This window comes from Capricornis sumatraensis, chromosome 7 (genome assembly GCF_032405125.1).
Source record: "Capricornis sumatraensis isolate serow.1 chromosome 7, serow.2, whole genome shotgun sequence".
NCBI lineage: Eukaryota > Metazoa > Chordata > Mammalia > Artiodactyla > Bovidae > Capricornis > Capricornis sumatraensis.
Window position 1 is genome coordinate 100,441,689 of NC_091075.1, and position 25,958 is coordinate 100,467,646.

A 25,958-nucleotide genomic window follows, 5' to 3' on the forward strand; every position below is an offset into this window, starting at 1 on the left:
TTGAATGCCTACAGTGTGCTATACTGGGGCTATTTTAGTGGATAAGACAAAGTTCCAGTTATCATGGACTCTGCTTTCAGACAGATGATTCTGAAATCTACAAGATTATTTTTAGCCCCATTTGGGAAACTGAACCACAGGAAGATCAGGTAACTGGTGTGTGTTAGAGAGACTCAAACCCAGGTGAGCTGTCACCTGGACTTGCATTCTCAGCCACTGCTCCACTGGTACCAAGAGTTCGGAGGACAGGTCAATAGAGCTCAAATAATTGTTCTATTAGTTTACGTGTTGAAGCTGCAATAAATTACCAAAAATTTAGAGCTTAAAACAACACAAATTTATGATCTTACAGTTCTGGAGGTCAGAAGTCCAAACTCGGTCTCACGGTGCTAAAGTCAAGGTGTCAGCAGGGTTGGGACCCTCAAGGGGCTCGGAGCGGACAAGCTGTGTCCTTGTCTTTCTCTGCTTCTAAAGGTCACCCCCATTTCTTGGCTTGTGAACCCTCTATTGCCTCACTCTAACCTCTTGCTTCTGTCATCACATCTCCTACTACTGACTTGACCTTCTTGCCTCCTTCTTGTAAAGATCCTTGTGATTACACTGCAGCCACCTGGATATGCCAGGATAATCTCCCTGCCTCAAGATCCTCCTCAATTATATCTGCCAAGCCCCCTTACCATATAAGGTGATATATTTTCTGGCTCTGGCATTAGGACATGGACATCTTTGGAGGGTTGTATTCCGATTACTACTATTATGGGCACCATATGGGTTAAAACTTGTACTTTCTGAGTAAAAAATGTCACAGTTGGGGTGGAAAAGGGAGTGCTTTCTAGGAACTACATTTGTAAAGTATCTTTTCTGTACAGTTCAGTACTACAGCTTGGTATGCAGTTTGCTTGGGCTGCCATAACAAAAGGGTGGTTAAAAACCACATTCGCTTTCTCATGTTCTGGAGGCCAGAAGTCTGAGGTCTAGGTGTTGAACGGGCTGGTTTCTGAAGCCTCTCTCCTTGGCTTGAGGACGACCGTCTTCTCCCTGTGTGTTCAGTCATCTCTCTGTGCCTGTGTCTCTGTGTGTATCCAGATTTCCTCTGATAGGGACACCAGTCACAGTGGTTTAGGGCTTACCCCAACAACCTCATTTTCACTTACTAACCTCTTTAAAGACCTTGTCACCAAATATGGTTATGTTCTGTGTTACTGAGGGTGGGTTACAACTTTACGATATGAATTTTAGGGCAAAACAATTCAGCCCTTAACAGGTTTTAACATATACCAAAGTCTACCTAATGGGGCCTTCCGGGTGGCTCATATGGTACAGAATTTGCCTGCAATGCAAGAGACTTGGGTTTGATCCCTGGGTTGGGAAGATTCCCCCGGAGAAGACGAGTCATAGATAAGGCCAGATCATGGCGGGCTTGCCAGGTACTCGGTGCCTGTGAAGGTCCTGGAGGGTTCTGAGCAGAGCAATGACATGATCTGATAGAGGACTTAAAAAAATGATTCTGGCTCCTGTGTTGAGAATATTCTGAAGGGGGCAAGGAAAGAAATAGTTATTACACTTAACCAATATACCACTATCCTATAAATTACAATCAGCTGAGATAAAAAATAAACAGAAACTAAAATAGTCCCTGGTGACCGCCTGCCCATTCTAGTCCCTATGGCTGCACATAGAGGCTTTGCAAATAAATGTCAGGGTTGAAAATAACACCAGCATGTACAGGTAGAGTAGGTAAAAACAAATTTTATTTACTTACTTAAATGCTCCTAAAATACAAAAACCAGAATGGTTTCCTGAATTACAGCTTTTGGCAGTAAGTAAAGGTCAATGCAAAGAACAGTAAGCCCCAACTTTCTGTAACAGTTTTTATTCTTTCCCCTAAAAAGTGCCCACTTTCCTAGAGACATTCATTTAGATGAGACATATATGAGTTTTTATTGCTAAAGTGCTAAAAATCATGTAATTCCTGTGACTCTAGATGAGGATTACAACAGGAAGAAAGCATTAATTTAAATACTCCAGGTCACTGCATATCCTAAACAGCCCCTGGTTCCTGTGACAGGAGAAGAATCTGACATGTACATACTTGAACTAAAATCTAGGCCAAAATGCTCTAAAACTTCATCCACCGGTCTGTAATTCAGTTACATACCATAAGACTTATTCAAATCTAATTATGTGGTAACAAGACCTGAAAGTGTTTTGTAAAAGTTTGTTTTAAAAATCCCTAGATAAACTTAATCTGCTAATTTTCTATTTTCTATATTTTTATTTGTTTTATCTGTCTCCTTTGCTTTCCACAAGTTCCCAAGGACAATCCCTAAAAAAATTATTAGTCCTATTGTTCGGTTGGAGGTGAACTTTTCCCAACAGTCCTCAGGTCTGTGGATGTCCAGAGTGTAAATCTAGAAGGAAAGAGCACACGCCATGTGAGATCTCAGCATCACAGACACACATGTCACTATGAAGAAGATAACGTTGTAGAATTTTAAGCAATAGGAAGCCTTTAATGCACCTGAGACTATTTCCCAACATAGAAAACAATCGACCATATCTTTCAATGGATAGCCTCTAAGCTGTCCTAAAAACCAGCTCTTGACAGGTGGAGGAACACCTGGAGAGGCAACACATGCTATTTTTAGTTCTATTTAGAAAGTTCTTCCTTACACTGATTGATCTAAGATCTGCTTCCCCCAGCTCCTACCCTCCATTTTAGCTTTATCCTTTGGAGCAATGTTTCTCAACAGAAGAGCAAGTTACATTTGGGCAGGACAGCTCTCTATTGTACAGGGCTGTCCAATGCATCAAGAGATGTTTAATGTACCTGGTGGCCCTCACTGTCTACATCTTAACATTTCGTGTCTTATCTTGCCTTGGTCTCAATGCCAGTGGGACCCGAACATGTGAGTGATTAGTTTGCTAACCATCAATAGATGCCCACATTTAAAAAACATGGTTGTGTTGATCAGTTTGCTTTCAGAGTAATTCAACTCAAGTCACACCCTTAAAACATTGCTCAAATTTTTCTAGACATGCATCAGAAATAATTCCAAGAAAATCAGAAGGAAAAAAATATCTAGGTTTAGGTTCATACTGTTTCTCTAAAATAATACAGCTAGCTTTTTTATATGGCATACTAGGGCAAAGAAGGGACAGTCAAATCGGTATAATCCAAGCAATTGTTTTAGGAAGTGTCTTGCTTGGTAAAACACAGAGGGCATTTTGTTTAAATGATTTTTATAATTTACGCCAAGGGAAAAAGAGGGAAAGGAAAGAAAAAGACCAAACCTGGTGAGCCAGATGGGCTCCTACAGCAGCCAGGGCAGCGTAGTAGGGCGCAGTCTGACCACTGTTCACTCCCACCAGGCTCAGTGCCCCCAGCATGGCCACACTGAAGCCACTGAGCCACTTCTTGGTGTCTTCACGGAACCGCAGTGCCGTGGACTTGAGCCCAATCAAAGCATCATCTTTCTTATCCTAACATTGGAAAGCAGTAAGAAATTGATTTTACTGAGATTTAATTCACATACCACAAAGTTCACCATTTTGAAGTACATAATTCAGTGCGTGTGTGCGTGCTCAGTCACTTCAGTCATATTCGACTCTTGGCAACCCTATGGATTATAGCCCACCTGGCTCCCCTGTCCATGAGATTCTCCAGGAAAGAGTAATGACATGGGTTGCCATGCCCTCCTCCAGGGCATCTTCCTGACCCAGGGATCGAACCTGCATCTCCTGCACTGGCAGGTGGGTTCTTTACCATTAGGGCCACCCGAGAAGCCTTGTGCAACCATCACTAACATCTCATTCCAGTAGAAACTGTGTTTTAAAGACCACACAAGGACTCCCTAGTGGTCCAGTGGTAAAGAACTTGCCTTCCAATGTAGGGGATATGGGTTCAATCCCTGGATGGAGAACTGAGATCCCACCTGCTGCACAGCAACTAAGACCATGTGCTGCAATAAGAGAGCCCGCGAGCCTCAACTAGAGAAGGCCACGTGCCGCAACAAAGACCCAGCATAACGAAAAAATAAAACCATAGAAACCATGCAGATATACCGTAAGTTGCAAAAAACGGCAGTAACTCAGAAACACAGTTGATCAAATATGAATGTGCAGGCCAAATCGAAGTTAAATGTAACTGCTAAAATGATCTTCCAGGTCTATGCATCACTGTACTTTTACAATCCTACACTGACTTTTACTAAATTAGAAATCAAACTCAAGTCTAATTCTTCACATAGCTCTTCTTTACTTCAGAGTTCTCAAACCTCAATGATTTCCTATATATTTCAATCTTGCGAAAATCAAACATGTAGAAAAATGATCACTTGCTACCTAACCACAGCCATTCAGATTTGACTTCCAGCTCAGTTTATTCCTTGCTTCTCCTGTCAAACCCTTCCTGTTTAAGCAGAGCTAGGTCTTGATGATACACTCACACGTGGCAGACTGGTCTCTTCTAGCAACTTTATTTGTAAGCATTTCTATTTATTGTTGTAATCACGGTCATGTGACATTAGAGACTGCATGCAAAGTGGGCATGGAGGGAATGTACCTCAACATAATAAAGGTCATATAAGACAAATCTACAGCAAACATACTCTATGGTGAAAATCTGAAAGCTGTCCTTCCAGGGTCAGAAAGCAGATGAGGATATCCATTCCTGCCACTTTTATTCAACATAGTACTGGAATTCCTCGCTAGAGCAGTTGAGCAAGAAAAAGAAAGAAAAGATACCCAAATTGGAAAGGAAGAAGTAAAACAATCACTAGTGGCAGATGACATGGTTTCATATATAGAAAACCCTAAAGATGCTGCCAAAAAACTATTAGAAATTATAAATGTGTACAGTAAAGCTGTAGGGGACCAATTTGATATACAAAAATTTGTTGTATTTCTATACACTGAGCATGCAGAAAGAGAAATTAAGAAGATAATCTCATTTACAGCCACAACAACAAAATACCTAGGAATAAATTTAACCATGGAGGGAAAAGACCTATAGTCTGAAAATATGAGATATTGTTAAAAGAAACGAAGACACAAAGAAATGGAAAATTATTCCACGCTCATGGATGCAAAGAATTAAAATTATTAAAATATCCATACTTCCTAAAGCAATCTACAGTCAATCCAACCTCTATCGAAATACCAACAACTTTCTTCATAGAAACAGAACAAAAAATCCTAAAATTTGTATGGGACTACAAAAGACCCTAAAAAGCCAAAGCGATCTTGAGAAAAAAGAACAAAGCTGGAGACATCATATGTCCTGATTTCAAATTATACTACAAAGCTATCATAGTCGAAATCGCATGGTACTGGCAGAAAAACAGACACATATAGATCACTGGAAACAGAATTGAGAGCCCAAAAATAAGCTCACCTGTACATGGACAATTAATTTACAACAAAGGAGCAAAGAACATAAAATGGAAAAAACTTGAGTAAATGGTGTTGGGAAAACTAGACAGCCACGTGCAAAAGGAATGAAACCAGACCACTATCTTATATCATACATAAAAATTAACTCAAAGTAGATTAAATATTTGAATGTAAGACCTGAAACCATAAAACTCATAGAAGAAAACATAGGCAGTGCACTCCTGACTGATGTCAGTCTTAGTAATATCTTAATGGATATATCTTCTCAGGTAAGCAAAACAAAAGCAGAAATAAATGAATAAGACTGCATCAAACTAAAAAGCTTCTGCACAGCAAAGGAAACCATCAACAAAGTGAAAGGACAAACTACCAAATGGGAGAAGATATTTGCAACTCATATATCTGGTAAGGTGTTAATATTAAAAATATATAAAGAACTCAACAACAACAACAAATAACCCTAGTTAATAAATGGGCAAAGGGTCTGAACAGACATTGCCCTGAAGAGTTTTTCTAAAGAACACATACAGATGGCCAACAGGCATATGAAAAGATGTTCAGCATCATTAATCAATAGGGAAATGCAAACCCAAACCACAAAGAGATATCACCCCATGCTTGTTAGAATGGCTATCAGAAAGACATGAATAACAAGTGTTGACAAGGGGAGAAAGAGGAGCCCTCGTGCATGGCTGGTGGGAATATAAACAGGTGCAGTCACTGTGGAAAAACAGAAGGGAGATGTCTCAAAAAGTACAGAACAGAACTGCTGTATGGTCCAACTAGTCCACTTCTGGGTATCTACCAAAGAAAACGAAAACACTAATTCAAGAAGATACATATGCACCCCAGTGTTTATCACAGCACCATATACAAGCTAAGATATGGAAGCAACCTCAGTGCCCATCAACAGATGAACTGACAAAGATGTGTTATATACACACACAATGGAATACTATTTAGCCATAAAAGGATAAAATCTTGCCATTTGCAACAACATAGATGGATCTTGAGGGTATTATGCTAGATAAAATATTATATTAAATAAAAAGTCAGACAGAAAAAGACAAATACCACACAATTTCACTCACATGTGGAATATTAAAAAAATAAATGAACAAACAAAACGGAAACACATAGATACAGAGAACAGATTAGTGGTTACCAGAGGGGAAGGGGCTGTGGGCAGGGCAAAATGGATAAAGGGAGTCAACAGTATGGAGATGGGTGGAAACTAAACTTCTGGAGGTCAGTACCCTGACGTGTATACAGAAATCAAAATACAATGCTGTACAAATGACACACATAACGTTATAAACCAATTACCTCAATTTTCTTAAAGAAAACACCTTTCCTTTTAATTTGCTTCTTATTTTTAAGTTCTTAAAAAAAAAAAAAAAAAAAACCAACAGTTAAACCAAAGTTACAAAAAAGGATATTTCTTTACCTGATGGGCATAGATAGTATCGTATATCAGAGTCCACATAATTCCAGAAAAATAGAGAGGAAGGCAAACAGATGGATCACAGGAGCCCTTGACAGCAGACCATCCAAGCAATGCTCCCCAATTAAATGTCAACCCTACAATTAGTGACACAGAAAGAGAAGAAAAGTCTAAATGTACTTTAGAATCCACAGGGGAGGAAGGCGGCATCTGCATGTATGAGGTGCTTCCATGTATCAGGCTCTGCGTGTGCTGCTTTCTCACGCTTCTTTCTTAAATCCTCCCAAGTGTCTATGGTAGTTATTAGCAACACTTTACAAAACAGGAAAACGGAACCCGAAAGCGTAATTAAAAATTACATTGCTAACAGAGAGAATATCCCGCGATAAACAGGGGGTTTCATGGGAAGAACATGTGTCCTACCTAGTATGACGCCTGGCACAACCAATAAATAGTAGATGCCTTAGGGTTTGCACTCAGACCTGTCTGAGTCAAACTCCTGTGTCCTTTTCTTTATTGCTGTATTTCCCCTTCAAGTTACAGAAACAAAGAGCACAGACAGAAACACGGTTCCTTACCCCCTCTCTAAGGACTATAAACAAACATCCGCATGGCGACATCTCCTAAGTATCTCTGTGTCAGCCTAATCACTTCTCTCAGCTTCAGATCAGATACTGAGCTGCCTGCTAGACATCTCTAACCTGCAAGTCGCTCAGGCACGCCGACACGCATGCTCTGTGGGACCGCAGACGAGAGGCACTTCATCAGCTGAGGAAGAGGGATTCTAAGTGGAAACAGGCAACGTCGGAGGGAAAAAAAAAAGGGTGTCTGAGAAAAGATGTCTGGGACTCACTGAGTCTGAGGTACCTGAGGGACTTGCTCCTTCAGGATGGTGAATGTGTTTCAGTCATTTTTATTTTTCTAGCACTTAGTATGATTACTGACACAAAGTAAAAGTTAGGGTTTCAAAAAATACTTAACGTAAATATACTAGCTTTCTTAATACTCTTCAAGATTATTCTAGGAAAAGAATAGAAAAGTTGAGGAACCGTTCTTTTTGCAATAGATTTTGACTTAGGTACCTATCTTCCTCTTTCTACCACCTGATGTGCCAAGCGCTACGTTAGATGCAGCACCATCTATATATAGAGAATACTCTATGTCCCAGGCGTCTACAGTTTATTAACGGGGACAGAGGGCAGGCTCTCAGCGTCTTCCTGTTGAACTGCTGCTGTTGAAATGAGTCGTGCCACATGAGAGTGCTATGAGAGAGACTGGCTAAGTCTGAGGAAGCTTCACAGAGCGGGAGGAAGCTCTCACAAACTGTGCCCCTTCTTCTCAGTCCACGGCATCCTTAGGACACGTAGGCTCGAGGCAGCTCATTTTTTTCTTCATGACATACCCAGATTTTTAAGACCATTTCAGGAAACAATGACAATGACCTTAGTAAACGTCCAATATTTTTTAGCCAAAAAAGCAGCTAATTGCCCTCTTTTAAAATACGACAATTTATTCCTGGTTTGGAGAATTTCACAACTGACCTGACATTTTATCTCTGTCACATTACACACACATGTATATGATATTATATATAAAGGCATAGCTTGAGGGTATTGAAGGAGATACTTAAGTAGTTATTTCAAGCTCACCCAAGGCTAACTGAGGCCAGTATGTAATTCGTTTCATTAGGGGGTAGGTGATGACAAGAAGTAGGGATGCTGCTCCAAGAGCTATACTGAAATCAAAAAAAAAAAAAATTAAAAAGATTAGTGTCACCATCTGTTAAAAATCACTGAAAGATAACAATAGTAACACTAATTAGGTAATGATTTATCTTAAATTATACCTTATTATTTGGTAAAATTCCTGAACTTTAATTAGTATAAAGGATGATTAGAAAATACCTGAAGTGCTATACACAGGAAGCTCAGCTCAGTGCTCTGTGATGACCTAGAGGGGTGCAATGTGGGGTGGGGGGTGAGAGGGAGGTTCGAGAGAGGGTATATATGCATACTTATGGCTGATTCGCATTTATGGCAGAAACTAACACAGCATAATAATGCAATTATCCTCCACTCAAAAATAACTTAAAACACCTTCAGTGTTATAAACAACCGAACAAAATAAGAATAGCTAACACATAGATTGCTTTCATGTGTTAGACTTCCCTGGTGGCTCAGATGGTACAGCGTCTGCCTACAATGCGGGAGACCCAGGTTCAATCCCTGGGTTGGGAAGATTCTCTGGAGAAGGAAATGGCAACCCACTCCAGTACTCTTGCCTGGAAAATCCCACGGATGGTGGAGTGTGGTAGGCTACAGTCCATGGGGTCACAAAGAGTCGGACATGGCTACTACTCTAACGGCTCTACATAAAGTTAAGTCGTAATAATCTTCACTACAACCCTAAGAGATGGGCAGTTTTATCCTTCTTGGTTGGTTGTTTTTTTTTTTTTTTTTTTTGGCAGAGGGAAAAACTAAAGCACAAAGAGAAAGTAATTTGCCACGTGTCATGACAGCTAGGCAGCAGCGGGGCTGGACTCAGGCCTAAGGCATCTGGCCCCAGTATCCAACACGATATTCCCCATATGCTACTGCCTGTCTAAATTTCACTTTAAAACATCGAGACAGCAGGTAAACTGAGATGTCCTAACAGAGAATGGGAGTCCAAATACTCCTCCCTGTATGCACGACAAGGCATTATTTCTCTGGAGGATAAGGTCACAAAGCACCTAGGAAAGGAGGAAGACATCAGATGTTCTCAGGATGCTCACAGCTCACCTGGCATTACCCCTCCAGGAATAACCTTTCAAAGTGTCATCACTCAACTGGTAAGAGACCACCAGACTATCAGGATAAGATATGCAGTAAGTCCAGTCTCCATACGCTTATTCGCTGAGCTCCCCCTCTTTTCTGTCTTACTGAAGCACTATGTAGTAAGCAGCCATCTGATACACAAAAGTTTAATTCTGTCTGCGTTTAAGAGGTTCACAAATGAGTCCTTTTCCTTCTGTCGCTGATTAGGAATACGACTCTGGGAAAGACCTTTTTTTTGCAAAGTGAGTACAATCACTCCTGCCTCTCCTGCCCCTACCACTTCAGAGACACTACGTGGATAGGAAAAATTACACAAATGGGTTTATACACACACTCCCATGCATGCACCTAGAAAACCTAGGAAAGTGCCTTGAGTCCTTGAGGGGACACACAGCGCAAGTCCTGGAGGTGGTGTGAGCAAGTGAGTGAGTGACGTCGCTCAGCCGTGTCCGACTCTTTGCGACCCCATGGACTGTAGCCTACCACACTCCTCCGTCCATGGGATTTTCCAGGCAAGAGTACTGGAGTGGGTTGCCATTTCCTTCTCCAGAGAATCTTCCTGACCCAGGGACTGAACCCCAGTCTTCCGCATTGTAGGCAGATGCTTTACTGTCTAAGCTACCAGGGAAGGATAAATGAAATTGCTGATCTCATCATTCCTTTGGCCAAAAGCATTCCTGACTTTATACAACATGCGGTGATTTACTTAGATTGGTAACTTTACAGATGTTTGATTAGGTACTAAACAACTTTGTGATTCAGGTATTTTGACTCTATCTTATATCTACTTCTGCACCAAATGAGAGATTTTATGCATGATTATGAAAAATACATTTACTGTACCTGTAGTAATTCAGACACAGAAGAACGCCCAGGGCCAAGGTCAGCTGTCCCCCAAGAAAAACCAAGGATTGAAAAGTTGAAATGTCTCCAGCAGCTATTGGGCGACTTGCTGTTCTTGTAACCTTAACACATAAAACAGATCCCTTAGCGTTGAGAAATAGCTCAATTATTTACTTAAACATTGACTCAAGAGACTGGCCCATGGTACCCACTAACACAGATACATGAATAAAAAGTGAACACTGGAAGTACTGCCAAGAATCAATGTTCCTATTTAAAACAGCTTTGAAAAGAACTAAAAAGTCCCACCATTCATTCCTCTTTCTGTCGCCCATCCCCATCTACAAACAAAACAAAGCAACTTCCCAATCTAACTAGCTACCCAGCTTAGCAAGTATACGTTCAATTTCTAGAGAGCAATGAGGGACAAAATTAACGGGACTGTCAGGAAGGGAAAGTGCAGAGCAAGTCAGATAAGGGTGCCATCATGTGAGTATGGGGAGCACTACAACAGATGTCAGATATGAAGAAAGAAGACAGATTATGTGAGTCTGAAAGTGGGAATGGGGCTTCCATGGTGGTCCAGAGGCTAAGACTTCAAATTTCCAATGCAGGGAGCCAGGGTTTGAAACCTTGTGATTATTCTAAACTCAACCACAAATAAACAGCATAACCAAAATTTTCAGCACTGCTGGAAGTTGAGAACTCAGGGTCTGGTATCAGAGAGCCTAGCATTTGAATCCAATTCCATCACTTATTGGCTCTGTGAATTCTGGCAAATTACTTGACCTCCCACAGGTTTAGGTTGCTGCTGCTGCTGCTAAGTCACTTCAGTCGTGTCTGACTCTGTGTGACCCCATAGATGGCAGCCCACCAGGCTCTTCTGTCCCTGGGATTCTCCAGGCAAGAACACTGGAGTGGGTTGCCATTTCCTTCTCCAATGCATGAAAGTGAAAAGTGAAAGGGAAGTTGCTCAGTTGTGTCCGACTCTTAGCGACCCCATGGACTGCAGCCTACCAGGCTCCTCTGTCCATGGGATTTTCCAGGCAAGGGTACTGGAGTGGGGTGCCATTGCCTTCTCCAAGGTTTAGGTTACTTACTTACTAAAGGAAAAAGAGAAAGAGAGGGAGAGGTAATAATAGTACCTACTTCACAGTGCAATGTCTGATGCCATAAATATTTACTATAATTAATATATTTTGTATGACTTATATCAAGGGTTCAGCAAACTATGGCCTGTGAGCCAAATTCAGCCTTCTGTTTTTATATGGCACTATGAGGTCCAACCAGTCCATTCTGAAGGAGATCAGCCCTGGGATTTCTTTGGAAGGAATGATGCTAAAGCTGAAACTCCAGTACTTTGGCCACCTCATGCGAAGAGTTGACTCATTGGAAAAGACTCTGATGCTGGGAGGGATTGGGGGCAGGAGGAGAAGGGGATGACAGAGGATGAGATGGCTGGATGGCATCACTGACTCGATGGACGTGAGTCTGAGTGAACTCCGGGAGTTGGTGATGGACAGGGAGGCCTGGCGTGCTGCGATTCATGGGGTCGCAAAGAGTCGGACACGACTGAGCAACTGAACTGAACTGAACTGATGAGCTAAGAATGGCTTTTACTTTTTTTGGTGATTGAAAGTAAATCAGAGAAAGAGTAAAGTATTGTGCCACATGCAAGTAGGCTGGAATTCAAATTTCAGTATCCACAAATAAAATTTTATTGAATCAGTGAGATGCCCATTTCCTTACATACTGTATGTGTCGGCTTCCATGCTGCAACAGAATGCAGCAGTTACAACAAAGACTACATGGCCCACAAAGCTAAAATATTTACTATCTGGCCCTTTAGAGAAAAGTTGTGATGACCAGATTTAGAGCATGCCTCACTGTGCAATGAAACAGTTTGTCAGAAACTGTAATGATTCATCTTGGTCACTGCCAGAACTGGATATTTTATCCTCGATTTGTAGTTTCAAGTAATAATAATATTTATGTTCTTATGTTTGACTTAGGATATTATGCTTATTCCTGCCAGTATTTGAGTGTTACAGTAGGCTACTTAATCTAAGAGTTATATACGCATTGCATTGTTGAGTCCTTATAACGACCGTTTTTAGCCACTTGAAGTTCTTGTCACTTCTAAGTTTTGGGAAACTGAGCCAGAGAGGCTCAGGAACTCCCCAAGGTCACAGACGTGAAGGCAGCACAGTCAGTCCAGTCCCACCAAGCACGGTACTAGTCACAAGATTATACTGCCCCTTCAGGACAAGGGAAACTGCCTGGCTAAACGTGAGAGCTGAAAATAAAGCACCCATCAAAAGACTAAAAATGATGTAACATGATAATCAAAAAACATATTCTATGTGGTTTTTATGAAACTAGAATGCTCACAGCTGACAAAACCAAATCATTAACACCTGTGCACTGAGATTTTTGGACATAATGTTTATCACATGACTAGCAGACTACATCCATTCTGAAGGAGATCAACCCTGGGTGTTCTTTGGAAGGAATGATGCTAAAGCTGAAACTCTAGTACTTTGGCCACCTCATGCGAAGAGTTGACTCATTGGAAAAGACTCTGATGCTGGGAGGGATTGGGGGCAGGAGGAGAAGGGGACGACAGAGGATGAGATGGCTGGATGGCATCACTGACTCGATGGACATGAGTCTGAGTGAACTCCGGGAGTTGGTGATGGACAGGGAGGCCTGGCGTGCTGCAATTCATGAGGTCGCAAAGAGTCGGACACGACTGAGCGACTGAACTGAACTGAACTGAGCAGACTACATACCTTATCAACAAAACACATTTGGTCCATATAACCTGATAGCAATTCACTTATCATTTAATGTATCAGCAATTTACTTAGTCATCTACTATATTAACCAAATGGAGAAGGAAATGGCAACCCACTGCAGTATTCTTGACTGGAGAACTCCATGGACAGAGGAGCCTGGTGAGCTACAGCCTATGGGGTCGCAAAGGGTCGGACACTGAGCAACACACACACACACACACACACATTAAACAGAACCTTCAGCCATAAATGTATACTTATGGATATACAGCCTTTAAGAAACTGTAAGGTAAGCATTACAATTTGACCAAGCTTTTCAACCCACTCCCTCAAAGAGATGCTCACAATATTTTAAAATTCATGTTAGCAAAACCAGAGCTATAAAACACTCACTTAAGTGCTCTGCTGTATGTCAACACAGACTCTGGATTCTTCTAATCAGTGAAAAAGGCATGGGGGAGATGTAAGATATCTAATCAGTTCCCTTTTATCTAGGGAGAAAAAAATTCACTTAAGAGAAAACTAAAATGGCTCTATTTTGTTAATTTTAGAAGTAGAAAAAGTTGGTCGGTTTGATTATGTTATTTTAAAGTTAATTATGTTATTTTTAATCAAATTTTTAATTAAACTTTTAGAGATAATTTGTGGATTAATATGCAATTAAAAAAAAATCTCTGTATTTTAAGAAATATAGAAACCCTTTGTATCCATTATCCAGTTTCCTCTAAGGGGAATATTCTGTAAAGCTTTACAATATCACAATCAGGAAACTGACACCAAGCTGCTCTAAATGTGTTCAATAATTATTCTGAAGGGATATACACTAGTATATCCTTGTTCATATGGTTATACAGAATGAAAAATCGACCAGGAAGTGCAACCTCCCAAATTAAGAAACTATGCATCGCTTGGCATGGATCAAGGCATCCCAACCGGGTCAGTGAGACATAGAGATGCCTTTACTGTGGATCAAGTGACTCTCTGCTACTGTCCTACCCTCCAGCCACACACACAAACCCACAGTTGCAGCCATCAAGCATCACAGACTTTAGCTCACAGCCATGCCTCTGGATTCCCTCTACCTAGAGTGGCCTTCACCTTCCAGCCCAGCCTTTATTTTTGGCATCTTATTCTGTCATAGTTTGAAGGTCACCTTACCCTACCTGAAAAAGTCTCTCTAACCCCGTGCATGATGCTAAGGGAAGGTAGGTGGTCTTCAGTAAGTTTCTTTATGGACACTATCTCTTGATAGCTAACAGTACTAAACTGAAGTCAGCAATGTTATCTTTCATCCATGCAATCCCAGAATCCGTCACTGTGTCTCATTCACAATAGGTATTTGATAAATGTTTTTGTATTAAAAAATATACTAATGTGAACTAAAAATCTAGATAGCATATTAAATCTAGATAGCATATTCAAAAGCAGAGACATTACTTTGCCAACAAAGGTCCATCTAGTCAAGGCTATGGTTTTTCCTGTGGTCATGTATGCAGAGAGTTGGACTGTGAAGAAAGCTGAGTGCCAAAGAATTGATGCTTTTGAACTGTGGTGCTGGAGAAGACTCTTGAGAGTCCCTTGGACTGCAAGGAGATCCAACCAGTCCATTCTAAAGGAGATCAGCCCTGGGTGTTCTTTGGAAGGAATGATGCTAAAGCTGAAACTCCAATACTTTGGCCACTTCATGCGAAGAGTTGACTCACTGGAAAAGACTCTGATGCTGGGAGGGATTGGGGGCAGAAGGAGAAAGGGACGACAGAGGATGAGATGGCTGGATGGCATCACTGACTCGATGGACGTGAGTCTGAGTGAACTCCGGGAGTTGGTGATGGACAGGGAGGCCTGGCGTGCTGCAATTCATGGGGTAACAAAGAGTCAGACACAACTGAGCAATTGAACTGAACTAAAAATCATTATAGGTGTGCTTTACTTAAGGAAAACTCAGACTTATAGGAAAGGCAAACCCCGGAAGATTATTCACTTTATGTGTTATATGATTATTTACTTTACATAATTCATCCTGGATTTCTTACAAGTTGAATATTTATTTGATTATTTACTCAAGCATTTAATGAGCTTGTACTTGTTATAGTATGGCTGCTGGAATAAAAGGCAAACAAAATGGACCTTTCCCTTGGGAAAATAAATATAATGTATCAAGTTTTAAATGAAGTTTTCTCTGGGGGCTTGGGGAAGGCAGATAAGGAACACTGGCATTTTCTATCCTTTCTATTTTTTGTAGTGAGTGTTTCAGAGTAAGCATGTATTGTTTTTTCTAAGGAGGAAAAAAAGATGAAATTATGTTTTGCAAACGCTAGTAGGGCTGCCTTAGTTCATTTAAATTAAGGTTTGATTTACACAAGAATGGTTATGGTCCCAAAAGTTCTCAAAGGAAGGGCTGACAGTTCTTTCAGGCACCCCCAGGTTCAGGATGGAATTTTCACTTTCACTTCCAATATCCTTACTCTAGCCTTCCAAGTTTGAATTCATGTTGTAAAAAGGAAGTGCACACGGCCCCCGCAGCTGCTCCTGGGTTAAGAAAGGTAGCTCTCTGCACTTTACAACACCAGCTATTCAGAGGATACCGGCACTTGTTATTTCAGTGAGGACACTAAGTCATCCTGTCCCTTTGTGTGGCATTCAAAAGGCAGGCCACGGTCTTACTCTGCAGAACTGAGAGGAGTCCCTGTGCCTTTCTGGGATGAATCTACCTTTTTATCATAGTCCTGGTCCCACATGTCGTTAATAGTACAGCCGGCTCCACGCATCAGAACAGCTCCAGTGCCAAACAGAGATAACATGTACCAATCTGGGAGGTAACCTGGGTCTGCTGCCAGACCGATGCTCCAAGTACATGGCAGATACAGCAGCCAGGTTCCTGAGCAAAAATAAACAGACAAAACAGGGTACAGATTCAAGTCAGTTAACTGCTTTCATTTGCTTGAACACTGCAGCCAAAAGAAGTAAGGAACACAAAGTCAAAACCACATGACAAAACTGGGAAAATAAACTTGAAACTCATGTCACGGTGGGCTATTCTCCCTAACATGTAGGGTTCCCAGAAACTGGAGAGACATCAACAGCCCAACTGAAAAAAATGGACAGAAAACATAATGGAAAATGCAAATGGCTTTTATACCAATGAAAAGATACTCAACCTGATAAACACACATCAAAACTACATTGAGATAATATTTTTCACCTATCAGGTTGACAAAAACCAAAGTCTGACATACTCTGGGGATTTGGATACTCATGTATTTCTGATGAGGTTACCAATGATTCTATGGAGGACAGCTGAGAATTTTTACTATATATGTGTGTGTATGTGTATATATAGGCACATGCATACACATACTACACAAACATATACATTCGAATGTATGTTCATAAACTATGCCAGGAAGCACACATTAGAAACTGATACTAACAATTGCTTTCAGGGAAGAGAACTGGTACGGAAAAAGGAGCGGAAGACTTAGTTTTCACTCTATATACACCCTTGTACCTTTTGAATCGTGTCATACGCATTATTATATGCGTGGATTACCTGCTCAAAAAAGTGAATAAAACTATTTATTGTTGTTAATACAATATAATAAAATGACTTGGGGAGAGAGGGATTAACCTACTTTTTTTAAATAAAATATTTTGCTAGAACAACACATGCACAAATATGAGTAGTTCTGGTACCCAGCTCCTAAACTAGATGAAATTAAGCTAAAACCAAGGAGACTATAGGGATGGATATTTCACACATCAACTTTAGTAGATATCCAATTTTCAAAAGAAAATCTTTCAATGACTGTTTGGATATAGCACCTATTAGATAAGTTCTAACAATAAACTGTGGAAAATTCTGAAAGAGATGGGAATACCAGACCACCTGACCTGCCTCTTGAGAAACATACATGCAAGTCAGGAAGCAACAGTTAGAATTGGACATGGAACAACAGACTGGTTCCAAATAGGAAAAGGAGGACGTCAAGGCTGTATACTGTCAGCCTGCTTATTTAACTTCTATGCAGAGTACATCATGAGAAACGCTGGGCTGGAAGAAGCACAAGCTGGAATCAAGATTGCCGGGAAAAATCTCAATAACCTCAGATATGCAGATGACACCACCCTTATAGCAGAAAGTGAAGAGGAACTAGAAAGCCTCTTGATGAAAGTGAAAGAGGAGAGTGAAAAAGTTGGCTTAAAGCTCAACATTCAGAAAATGAAGATCATGGCATCTGGTACCATCACTTCATGGAAAATAGATGGGGAAACAGTGGAAACAGTGTCAGACTTTATTTTGGGGGGCTCCAAAATCACTGCAGATGATGACTAGAGCCATGAAATTAAAAGACGCTTACTCCTTGGAAGAAAAGTTATGAGCAACCTAGATAGCATATTCAAAAGCAGAGATATTACTTTGCCAACAAAGGTCCGTCTAGTCAAGGCTATGGTTTTTCCTGTGGTCATGTATGGATGTGAGAGTTGGACTGTGAAGAAGGCTGAGCGCCGAAGAATTGATGCTTTTGAACTGTGGTGTTGGAGAAGACCCTTGAGAGTCCCTTGGACTGCAAGGAGATCCAACCAGTCCATTCTGAAGGAGATCAACCCTGGGATTTCTTTGGAAGGAATGATGCTAAAGCTGAAACTCCAGTACTTAGGCCACCTCATGCGAAGAGTTGACTCATTGGAAAAGACTCTGATGCTGGGAGGGGTTGGGGGCAGCAGGAGAAGGGGACAACAGAGGATGAGATGGCATCACTGACTTTATGGACGTGAGTCTGGGTGAACTCCGGGAGTTGGTGATGGACAGGGAGGCCTGGCGTGCTGCAATTCATGGGGTCGCAAAGAGTCGGACACGACTGAGCGACTGAACTGAACTGAATTGAAGCTTTCCTTTCCTACTAAGAAATATAAGAGTACAACACCCACCCCTCCCCCCTCCCCAATCCCTCAAATGTGTCCCTCTGGCATGACGATTAATTTAGGCTTATTATCTTCAAGAAACAGAAGATTGAGGAAGTTTTCTTGTTATAGAATAGTGCTATCATCAGATAACTGCCAAAAACATGGGCGAGGCGTGCTGTGGGAAACTTGGTAGGACCTGGAGACCAGAGATAACTGTTTTATTACACATTTGCTTTTCTATCTCCAGTGAATTATCTTCCTCCTCACCCCTTTGAGGTTCCAAACCACTACCCGCAATATCCTGCCATATCTTTAGCTGAAAATGTTATTTACGATGAGGATATTTTGACCATTTTGGTGAGCTGCTCAGTCTTCTTGGGTCTCTCTCCTGCATTCATACAATTAAACTTTTGTTTGATTATCTCCTATTAATGTGTCTCATGTCAACTTAATTCTTAGACTTAGGAGGGTGGAGGATAATTTCTTCCTCCTCAAAAAGTGAAATAGGACATGCGGCTAAAGAAATCAGATACTGCACAAAAATGGTCAGATGACAAAGTCCTTAGGCTCATGTTTAAGCCTCATTAAATTCAAGCTTTATTCATCTGCAAATATTTATAAAGCACATCTTTGTACTAGAGATGTTCCAGGAATTGTGAATACAATGGTGACTAAGAGAGAGATGGTTTCTCCCTTCCTACAGCTTGTAAATCAAAAGGGAGAAACCCAGTTAAGCAAACAATAACAATAAAATAGACCAATTCAACAACAGGGCAAGTGCAGGATCCTACAAAGGCATAAGACAGTGCCACCCAAGTTAACTGGGGACGGAGCAGGGAAAAATCAGGAAAGCTTTTCCAAAAGGGGTATAAACACACACTGCAGAAAAGGCAAGGCAAGCAGAGGCTAAGACACAGGAAGGACCAGTCTAGAGCTGAATTTAGGTTGTCCTGGATAGACGCACATTCAGTGTGTCCCATCTCAAACAGTAACAACAATAACGTTCGGTAAACATTTGCGGAGTGTCAGGCAGTGCTCCTGATGCTCTCTCCATACAGACTCATTTAATCGTCAAAGACACCCTTATAAAGCAGGCACTGTTATTACTCCCATTTTACAGATGAGGAAACAGATGCACAGAGAGGTTAAGTAACACACAGTGGGTTTCAGAACTTCCTTTTCCCTGCACCTACCAGTAGAGTTCAGAGGGACAGGAGTGGCTAGCTGAACCTGTTCTGATAGAAAAGAAAGGCCACTACTCCACAGGCATTTTCCTGATGCAATAAGAACTGAAGGTTTCACTTAAAGAAGAATTCTAAAGACAAAGATGTGTAACCACCTATAGCATTTCATGTTGGTGTCAAGATTTCCTTGGCCGTAAGTCTGTGTTATAGGTTCTGCATGCACTGATGGGAAGCTGTAGGGTACTCCTACAGATGAGGAAGGTTTCTGTAATGAAGGTTCTAGTGTCTGCTCCTACCAAGTGATACCAGACACTGAAGTATATTAAATTTGAATGTGCAGTCTTTCTTATCTAGAAAAGTGGGGAAAGAACACCTACCTCTTAGAGTTGTTACGACAATGCTAATGACAGTGATAATGGAAAACAATTAAAATTCAGTGTTTACCTGCGACAGGTGCTGTCATCTAATACTTTTGATTCTCACAATGAACGTATGCAGTAGGATATTATATTTACTTAACAAACATAGAAACTGAAGCACTGAGAAAGTAATTTGCCCAAAGCCACACAGACAAACCTAGCCAAACCTGAAAGTGAAAGAGTCAGTCGCTCAGTTGTGTCTGACTCTCTGTGACTCCATGGACTGTAGCCCACCAGGCTCCTCTGTCCATGAAAATTCTCCAGGCAAGAATATCAGAGTGGGTTGCCATTCCCTTCTCCAGGGGAATCTTTCTGACCCAGGGATTGAACCCAGGTCTCCTGCACTACAAGCGGACTCCTTACCTTCTGAGCCCCTGCTGCTGTTGCTAAATCACTTCAGTCATGTCTGACTCTGTGCATCCCCACAGACGGCAGCCCACCAGGCTCCCCCATCCCTGGGACTCTCAAGGCAAGAACACTGGAGTGCCATTTCCTTCTCCAATGCATGAAAGTGAAAAGTGAAAGTGAAGTCGCTCAGTCGTGCCTGAATCTTCAAGACCCCATGGACTGTGGCCCACCAGGCTCCTCCATCCATGGGATTTTCCAGGCAAGAGTACTGGAGTGGGGTGCCATCGCCTTCTAGGCAGCATATTAAAAAGCAGAGACAACACTTGCTGACACAGGTCCCTAGAGTCAAAGCTATGGTTTTTCCAGTAGTCATTTACGGGTGTGAGAGTTGGACCATAAAGAAGGCAAGCGCTGAAGAACTGAAGCTTTCAAACTGTGACGTTGGAGAAGACTCTTGAGAGTCTCTTGGACTGGAAGGATATCAAATCAGTCAATCTTACAGGAAATCAACCTTGAATATTCATTGGAGGACTGATGCTGATGCTGAAGCTCCAGTGCTTTGGCCACCTGATGCGAAGAGCCGACTCATTGGAAAAGACTCTGATGCTGGGAGAGATTAAAGGCAACAGGAGAAGGGGGCAGCAGAGGATGAGATGGTTAGATAGCATCATGAACTCAATGGACATGAATTTGAGAAAATTCTGGCAGATAGTGAAGGACAGGGGAGTCTGGTGAGCTGCAGTCCATGGGGTCACAAACAGTCCAACACAACTTAGTGACTGAACAACAACATAGATAAAACATGGCAGAATTCAACGTGGCTGGAATTCAAATCCAGGCAGTTTGCCTCCAGACTATCACTCTGGATATCTAAATCTCTACATAACCATGAATTCCTTCTTTTTCTTTTGCCCTCCTGATACTCAGCAACATGTCTTTGTCTTCCCTATGACACTTTTGCGACTGACTATCAACATGATATTTTCATTCTGTTCTCTCCCATGAAGAAAGGTAGTGAGAATACAAATAGGTTTTAGAAAGATATATTCATTACATAAAAAGTAAAAACTCTCTGCACAACAATGTGAATTTACTTAGTTCCATTGAACTGTACAGTTAAATATGGTTAAAATAGTATGATTTATGTTATGTGACTTTCACCACAATAAAAATTTTTTTTTTAAAAAAAGAAAAGGTAAAAACTCTCTGGGAAACTACAAATAAATTGAGCAAGCATTCTGAAAGGCGATGAGTGGACCAGGAGCTTGTATAAACTGAGTCTAAGATTCATGTGCTAATAGATACTATTTCAAGACACCACCAACAGCCATAAACGCAGTAAAACCAGTTACACCAATTGAGTGCAAAGAGCGCCACCTGCTGAAACTTCCTGAAATAATGTAGTCTGTGACATGGTTGTAGGAAGTTGTAATCCTTTCCGAAAAACAGTGAAACCCACTTTTTAACAATAGCAAACTTCAGCAAATTAAAACATCACACATAGGGGCTTCCCTGGTGGCTCAGTGGTAAAGAATCCACCTACTAATGTAGGAGACATGGGTTCGATCCCTAATCCAGGAAGATCTCACGTGCCACAGGGCAACTAAGCCTGTGCGCCACAACTACTGACCCTCGAGAACGCCCATTACTGAGCCCACGTGCCGCAACGAATGAAGTCCGTGGGCCTAGAGTCTGTGCTCTGCAACAAGAGAAGCCACCACAGTGAGAAGCCCCCGCACCACACCTAGAGAGTGGCCCCTGCTCGCTGCAAATAGAGAAAAACCCACGCAGCAACCAAGACCCAGCACGGTCAAAAATGAATAAAATTATAAAACCATACACATAATACCCACAAAAGAAGAATTTAAGCAAGGAAAAATCAAATCTGGAATTCTACTACTGTCAATTTATCATTCCTGGCATACAGTAGGGGCTCAAAACGATGCTTGCTGAATGAATTCTAATAGTACTGAGAGTGCCCAGGTGGGGCTAGTGGTAAAGAACCTGCCTGCCAATGCAGGAGACGAAAGAGACCTGGATTCAACCCCTGAGTCAGGAAGATCCCCTGCAGGAGGGCATGGCAACCCACTCCAGTATTCTTGCCTGGAGAATCCCATGGATAGAGGAGCCTGGCAGGCTACAGTCTACAGGTTTGAAAAAAGGCAGACACGACTGAAGCGACTTAGCACACGGCACAGTACTGAGACTGTTAATAGGTTGTCTGAAAAGTCCTACAGTCATCTTATTTAGAACCAAAGCAAGCAGGCAGGTATCCTCCTAACATACTTAATACTACTTACCCAGTCTTCTCCAATTCCAATTTCTCAAGTAATGGCTAACATTCTCATGCATTTATTATGTCAAGCACTGTTCTAAGGACTTGACACTTATTAAATTCTCATGACAACTTTACAAAGTCAGTATTCTTAGTATCCTCATTTTACAGATGAGACATGAAGGCCCAGAGGGGTAAAGTAACTTACCAGAGGTCTCTCAAGTGAGCAGAGTGAAGATTCAAAGAAGTCTGGCTCTAGAGTTTTACTCATATATAAACTCTTTACAGTCTCTTATTATGTGGTTGAGCCTCTAAGGGAGAAGCCAGAGATTTATGGAAATGGGACTTAGAGCAGTTGCTGATATTAGATGCCCATAAGCCTACATTACGTACGGCTCTGTGACACATATCACAACAACAGAATAACAATTAGGCTTCAGGTTAGAATTAGGCTTAAAATTTTATGCCTATCAACTTGAATCTGGCCCCAAATGCCATGGGTCATGATGACAGGACTGTGCCTACCATTTAATTGACTTTTTCACTGTAACTGCTAATTGCTATAAATTCTTAGTGCTCTGATCTCAAATTGGTAGTGCATAAATTTAGAATACCAAAAACAAGGCCTAATTTGGGGGTCTTAGCTGAGCAAAGGTGGAGGGACTATATCTAGGCATTTGAATGTATTTACCATCCACTGCTTAAAAAAAAAAAAGAAAAAGTTGGCTTAAAGCTCAACATTCAGAAAATGAAGATCATGGCATCCTGTTCCATCACTTCATGGGAAATAGATGGGGAAACAGTGGAAACAGTGGCTGATTTTATTTTTCTGGGCTCCAAGATCACTGCAGATGGTAACTGCAGCCATGAAATTAAAAGACGCTTACTCCTTGGAAGGAAAGTTATGACCAACCTAGACAGCATATTCAAAAGCAGAGACATTACTTTGCTATCAAAGGTCCGTCTAGTCAAGGCTATGGTTTTTCCAGTGGTCATGTATGGATGTGAGAGTTGGACTATAAAGAAAGATGGGCGCCGAAGAATTAATGCTTTTGAACTGGGGTGTTGGAGAAGACTCTTGAGAGTCCCTTGGACTGCAAGGAGATCCAACCAGTCCATCCTAAAGGAGATCAGTCCTGGGTGTGCATTGGAAGGACTGATGTTGAAGCTGAAACTCCAATACTTTGGCCACCTGATGTGAAGAGCTGACTCATTAGAAAAGACCCTGATGCTGGGAAAGATTGAGGGCAGGAGGAGAAGGGGACGACAGAGGATGAGATGGCTGGATGGCATCACTGACTCAATGGACATAGGTTTGGGTGGACTGCAGGAGTTGGTGATGGACAGGGAGGCCTGGCGTGCTGCGGTTCATGGGGTCACAAAGAGTTGGACACGACTGAGCGATTGAACTGAACTGAACCATCCACTGCAATGGTACATGCCGTCAGCCAAATTACCTGGAGTTCAGCCTCCACCCCACCCTCCCCTCTGTGTATTCTTATTCCATCCAGCTCTTATCCAGCCTTGATGCCCACTATTTTCTATGCTCAACTGGGGTTCCAGATGAGCTTATATCCTTAGTGTACCAACACTCTATACTTGAGTCTTTGCAAAAATAATTCCCCCGCCAATGAGGAACTCTTTCCTCCTCTGCAAAATCTACCTGTCCTTTGAGGCAGGGGTCCCCAGTCTCTTGGATCTAATGCGTGATGACCTGAGGTGAAGCTGATGTCATAACAATAGAAATAAAGTGCACAATAAATGCGATGCGCTTGAAAAGTGAAGCGAAAGTGAAAGTCGCTCAGTTGTCTACCTCTTTGCGACCCCATAGACTAAATAGTCCATGGAATTCTCCAGGCCAGAATACTGGAGTGGGTAGCCCTTCCCTTCTCCAGCGGATCTTCCCAATCCAAGGATCAAACCCAGGTCCCCACATTGCAGCTGGATTCTTTACCAGCTGAGCCACCAGGGAAGCCCAAAATGCACTTGAATCAACCCAAAACCATGTCAGTCCCCCACAACCCCCAACATTGGGAAAAACTGTCTTTCTTGAAACCAGTCCTTGATGCCAAAAATGTTGGGGACCACTGCTTTGAGGTACACTTTCTTCTCAACTTTTTTCCAGCAATGAACATTCACAATAATTACTCTTTTCCTGCTGTACTTACTATCTGTAAGTATATATTTGATCCCATATTTTCCCAACTCACCCAATACTTTGTTACTTTTTTTTAACCAGACTGGGAGTTCTCTGAAAGGACAAAGTTGCCACAGCTCTTTCTATCCCTAAGGCTAGACGATGTAGTAGGACTTCAATCTTTCAATATTACTGCCAGGGTCTTCTAGACACTAGAAATAAAAGTCCCATATAAGTGGAGTTTATGCTGTATTGGAAAAGTGCATCAAACAATAAATGCATAAGGCTAGCAGCGAAGGTTATGAAGAAAAATGAGAGGTAAAGAGATAGAGACTGCAGTGAAAGGTGAATATGTTACACAGAAAAGTCAAGGAAATCCTCCCTTAGGAGGCGACCGTGAGCTGATAAGTAGTAGACAAGTACAATGCCTGCAACATTCGAATGAATTAAATCTTTGTGCTACAAACAGTGCAGGGCAAAGAGCTAAGAAACTCAGCATCATCCGGTCTGCTCTCCAGAGAGCCTTAGTTTCCTCTGCATTTGCTTTGGGGGCCTTGCAGCATTATGGGAAAGATGAAACATAATGCACGTGGAAATGCTTGCATACTGTGCTACTGCTAAGTTGCTTCAGCCGTGTCCGACTCTGTGCGACCCCAGAGACGGCAGCCCACCAGGCTCCCCCGTCCCTGGGATTCTCCAGGCAAGAACACTGGAGTGGGTTGCCATTTCCTACTCCAATGCATGAAAGTGAAAAGTGAAAGTGAAAGTGAAGTCGCTCAGTCGTGTCCGACTCTTCGCGACCCCATGGACTGCAGCCTACCAGGCTCCTCCGTCCATGGGATTTTCCAGGCAAGAGTACTGGAGTGGGGTGCCATCGCCTTCTCCGCTTACACACTGTAAATCTGCGCAAATGCTGGGATGCGGGCACGGAATTTCCGCTCGATTCACAACTTGCAAACACGGTCTGTGGGAAGAGCGGAGTTTCTGCCCCGCTCAGGATTCAGGGAGCGGGTGACAGCCGGCCGGGCACTTCGGGGATCGCCCTGTTCGGGTTTCTCGAGGGTAACGAGCACCTGGAGGCCAAGCCGCGGCTTTCGGGCTTCATTTCCAGCCCCCGGACCGCCGCGTCCGTCCGCACTCACCTATGGGCTTGTCCAATCGCATGAGGCGCAGGTAGGGCTGCAGAGGGCGGGGCGCCGAGTTCACGACCGCGGCTGCCGACAGGCTCAGCGGACGCCCGCGCGGCCCCCGCCCGGCCGAGGGCTGCCAGTTCGCCGCGTGGAGCCCGCGGGCCGCGTGCACCAGGGCCAGGGAGCGGCCGCGCGCGCCCCACAGCCATGCCTGCGTCCCAGCCCGCAGGCCCTGCACGAGTCTCGCGCCGCCAGCGCCCAGCAT

The 25,958-nt window shown here is 42.3% G+C and overlaps 1 protein-coding gene across 1 annotated transcript; it reads right to left on the minus strand.

Moving 5' to 3' along the window:
• Positions 1-1,783: 1,783 nt before the first annotated feature.
• COQ2 (coenzyme Q2, polyprenyltransferase) lies at positions 1,784-25,958 on the minus strand. The gene is made up of 7 exons (XM_068975480.1): positions 25,706-25,958; positions 16,007-16,173; positions 10,498-10,619; positions 8,488-8,573; positions 6,842-6,975; positions 3,295-3,483; positions 1,784-2,411 (listed from the first exon to the last, which is right to left on the minus strand). Exons 1-7 carry the CDS (start codon positions 25,956-25,958, stop codon positions 2,244-2,246), a joined length of 1,119 nt encoding a protein of 372 aa, XP_068831581.1. The 3' UTR covers positions 1,784-2,243.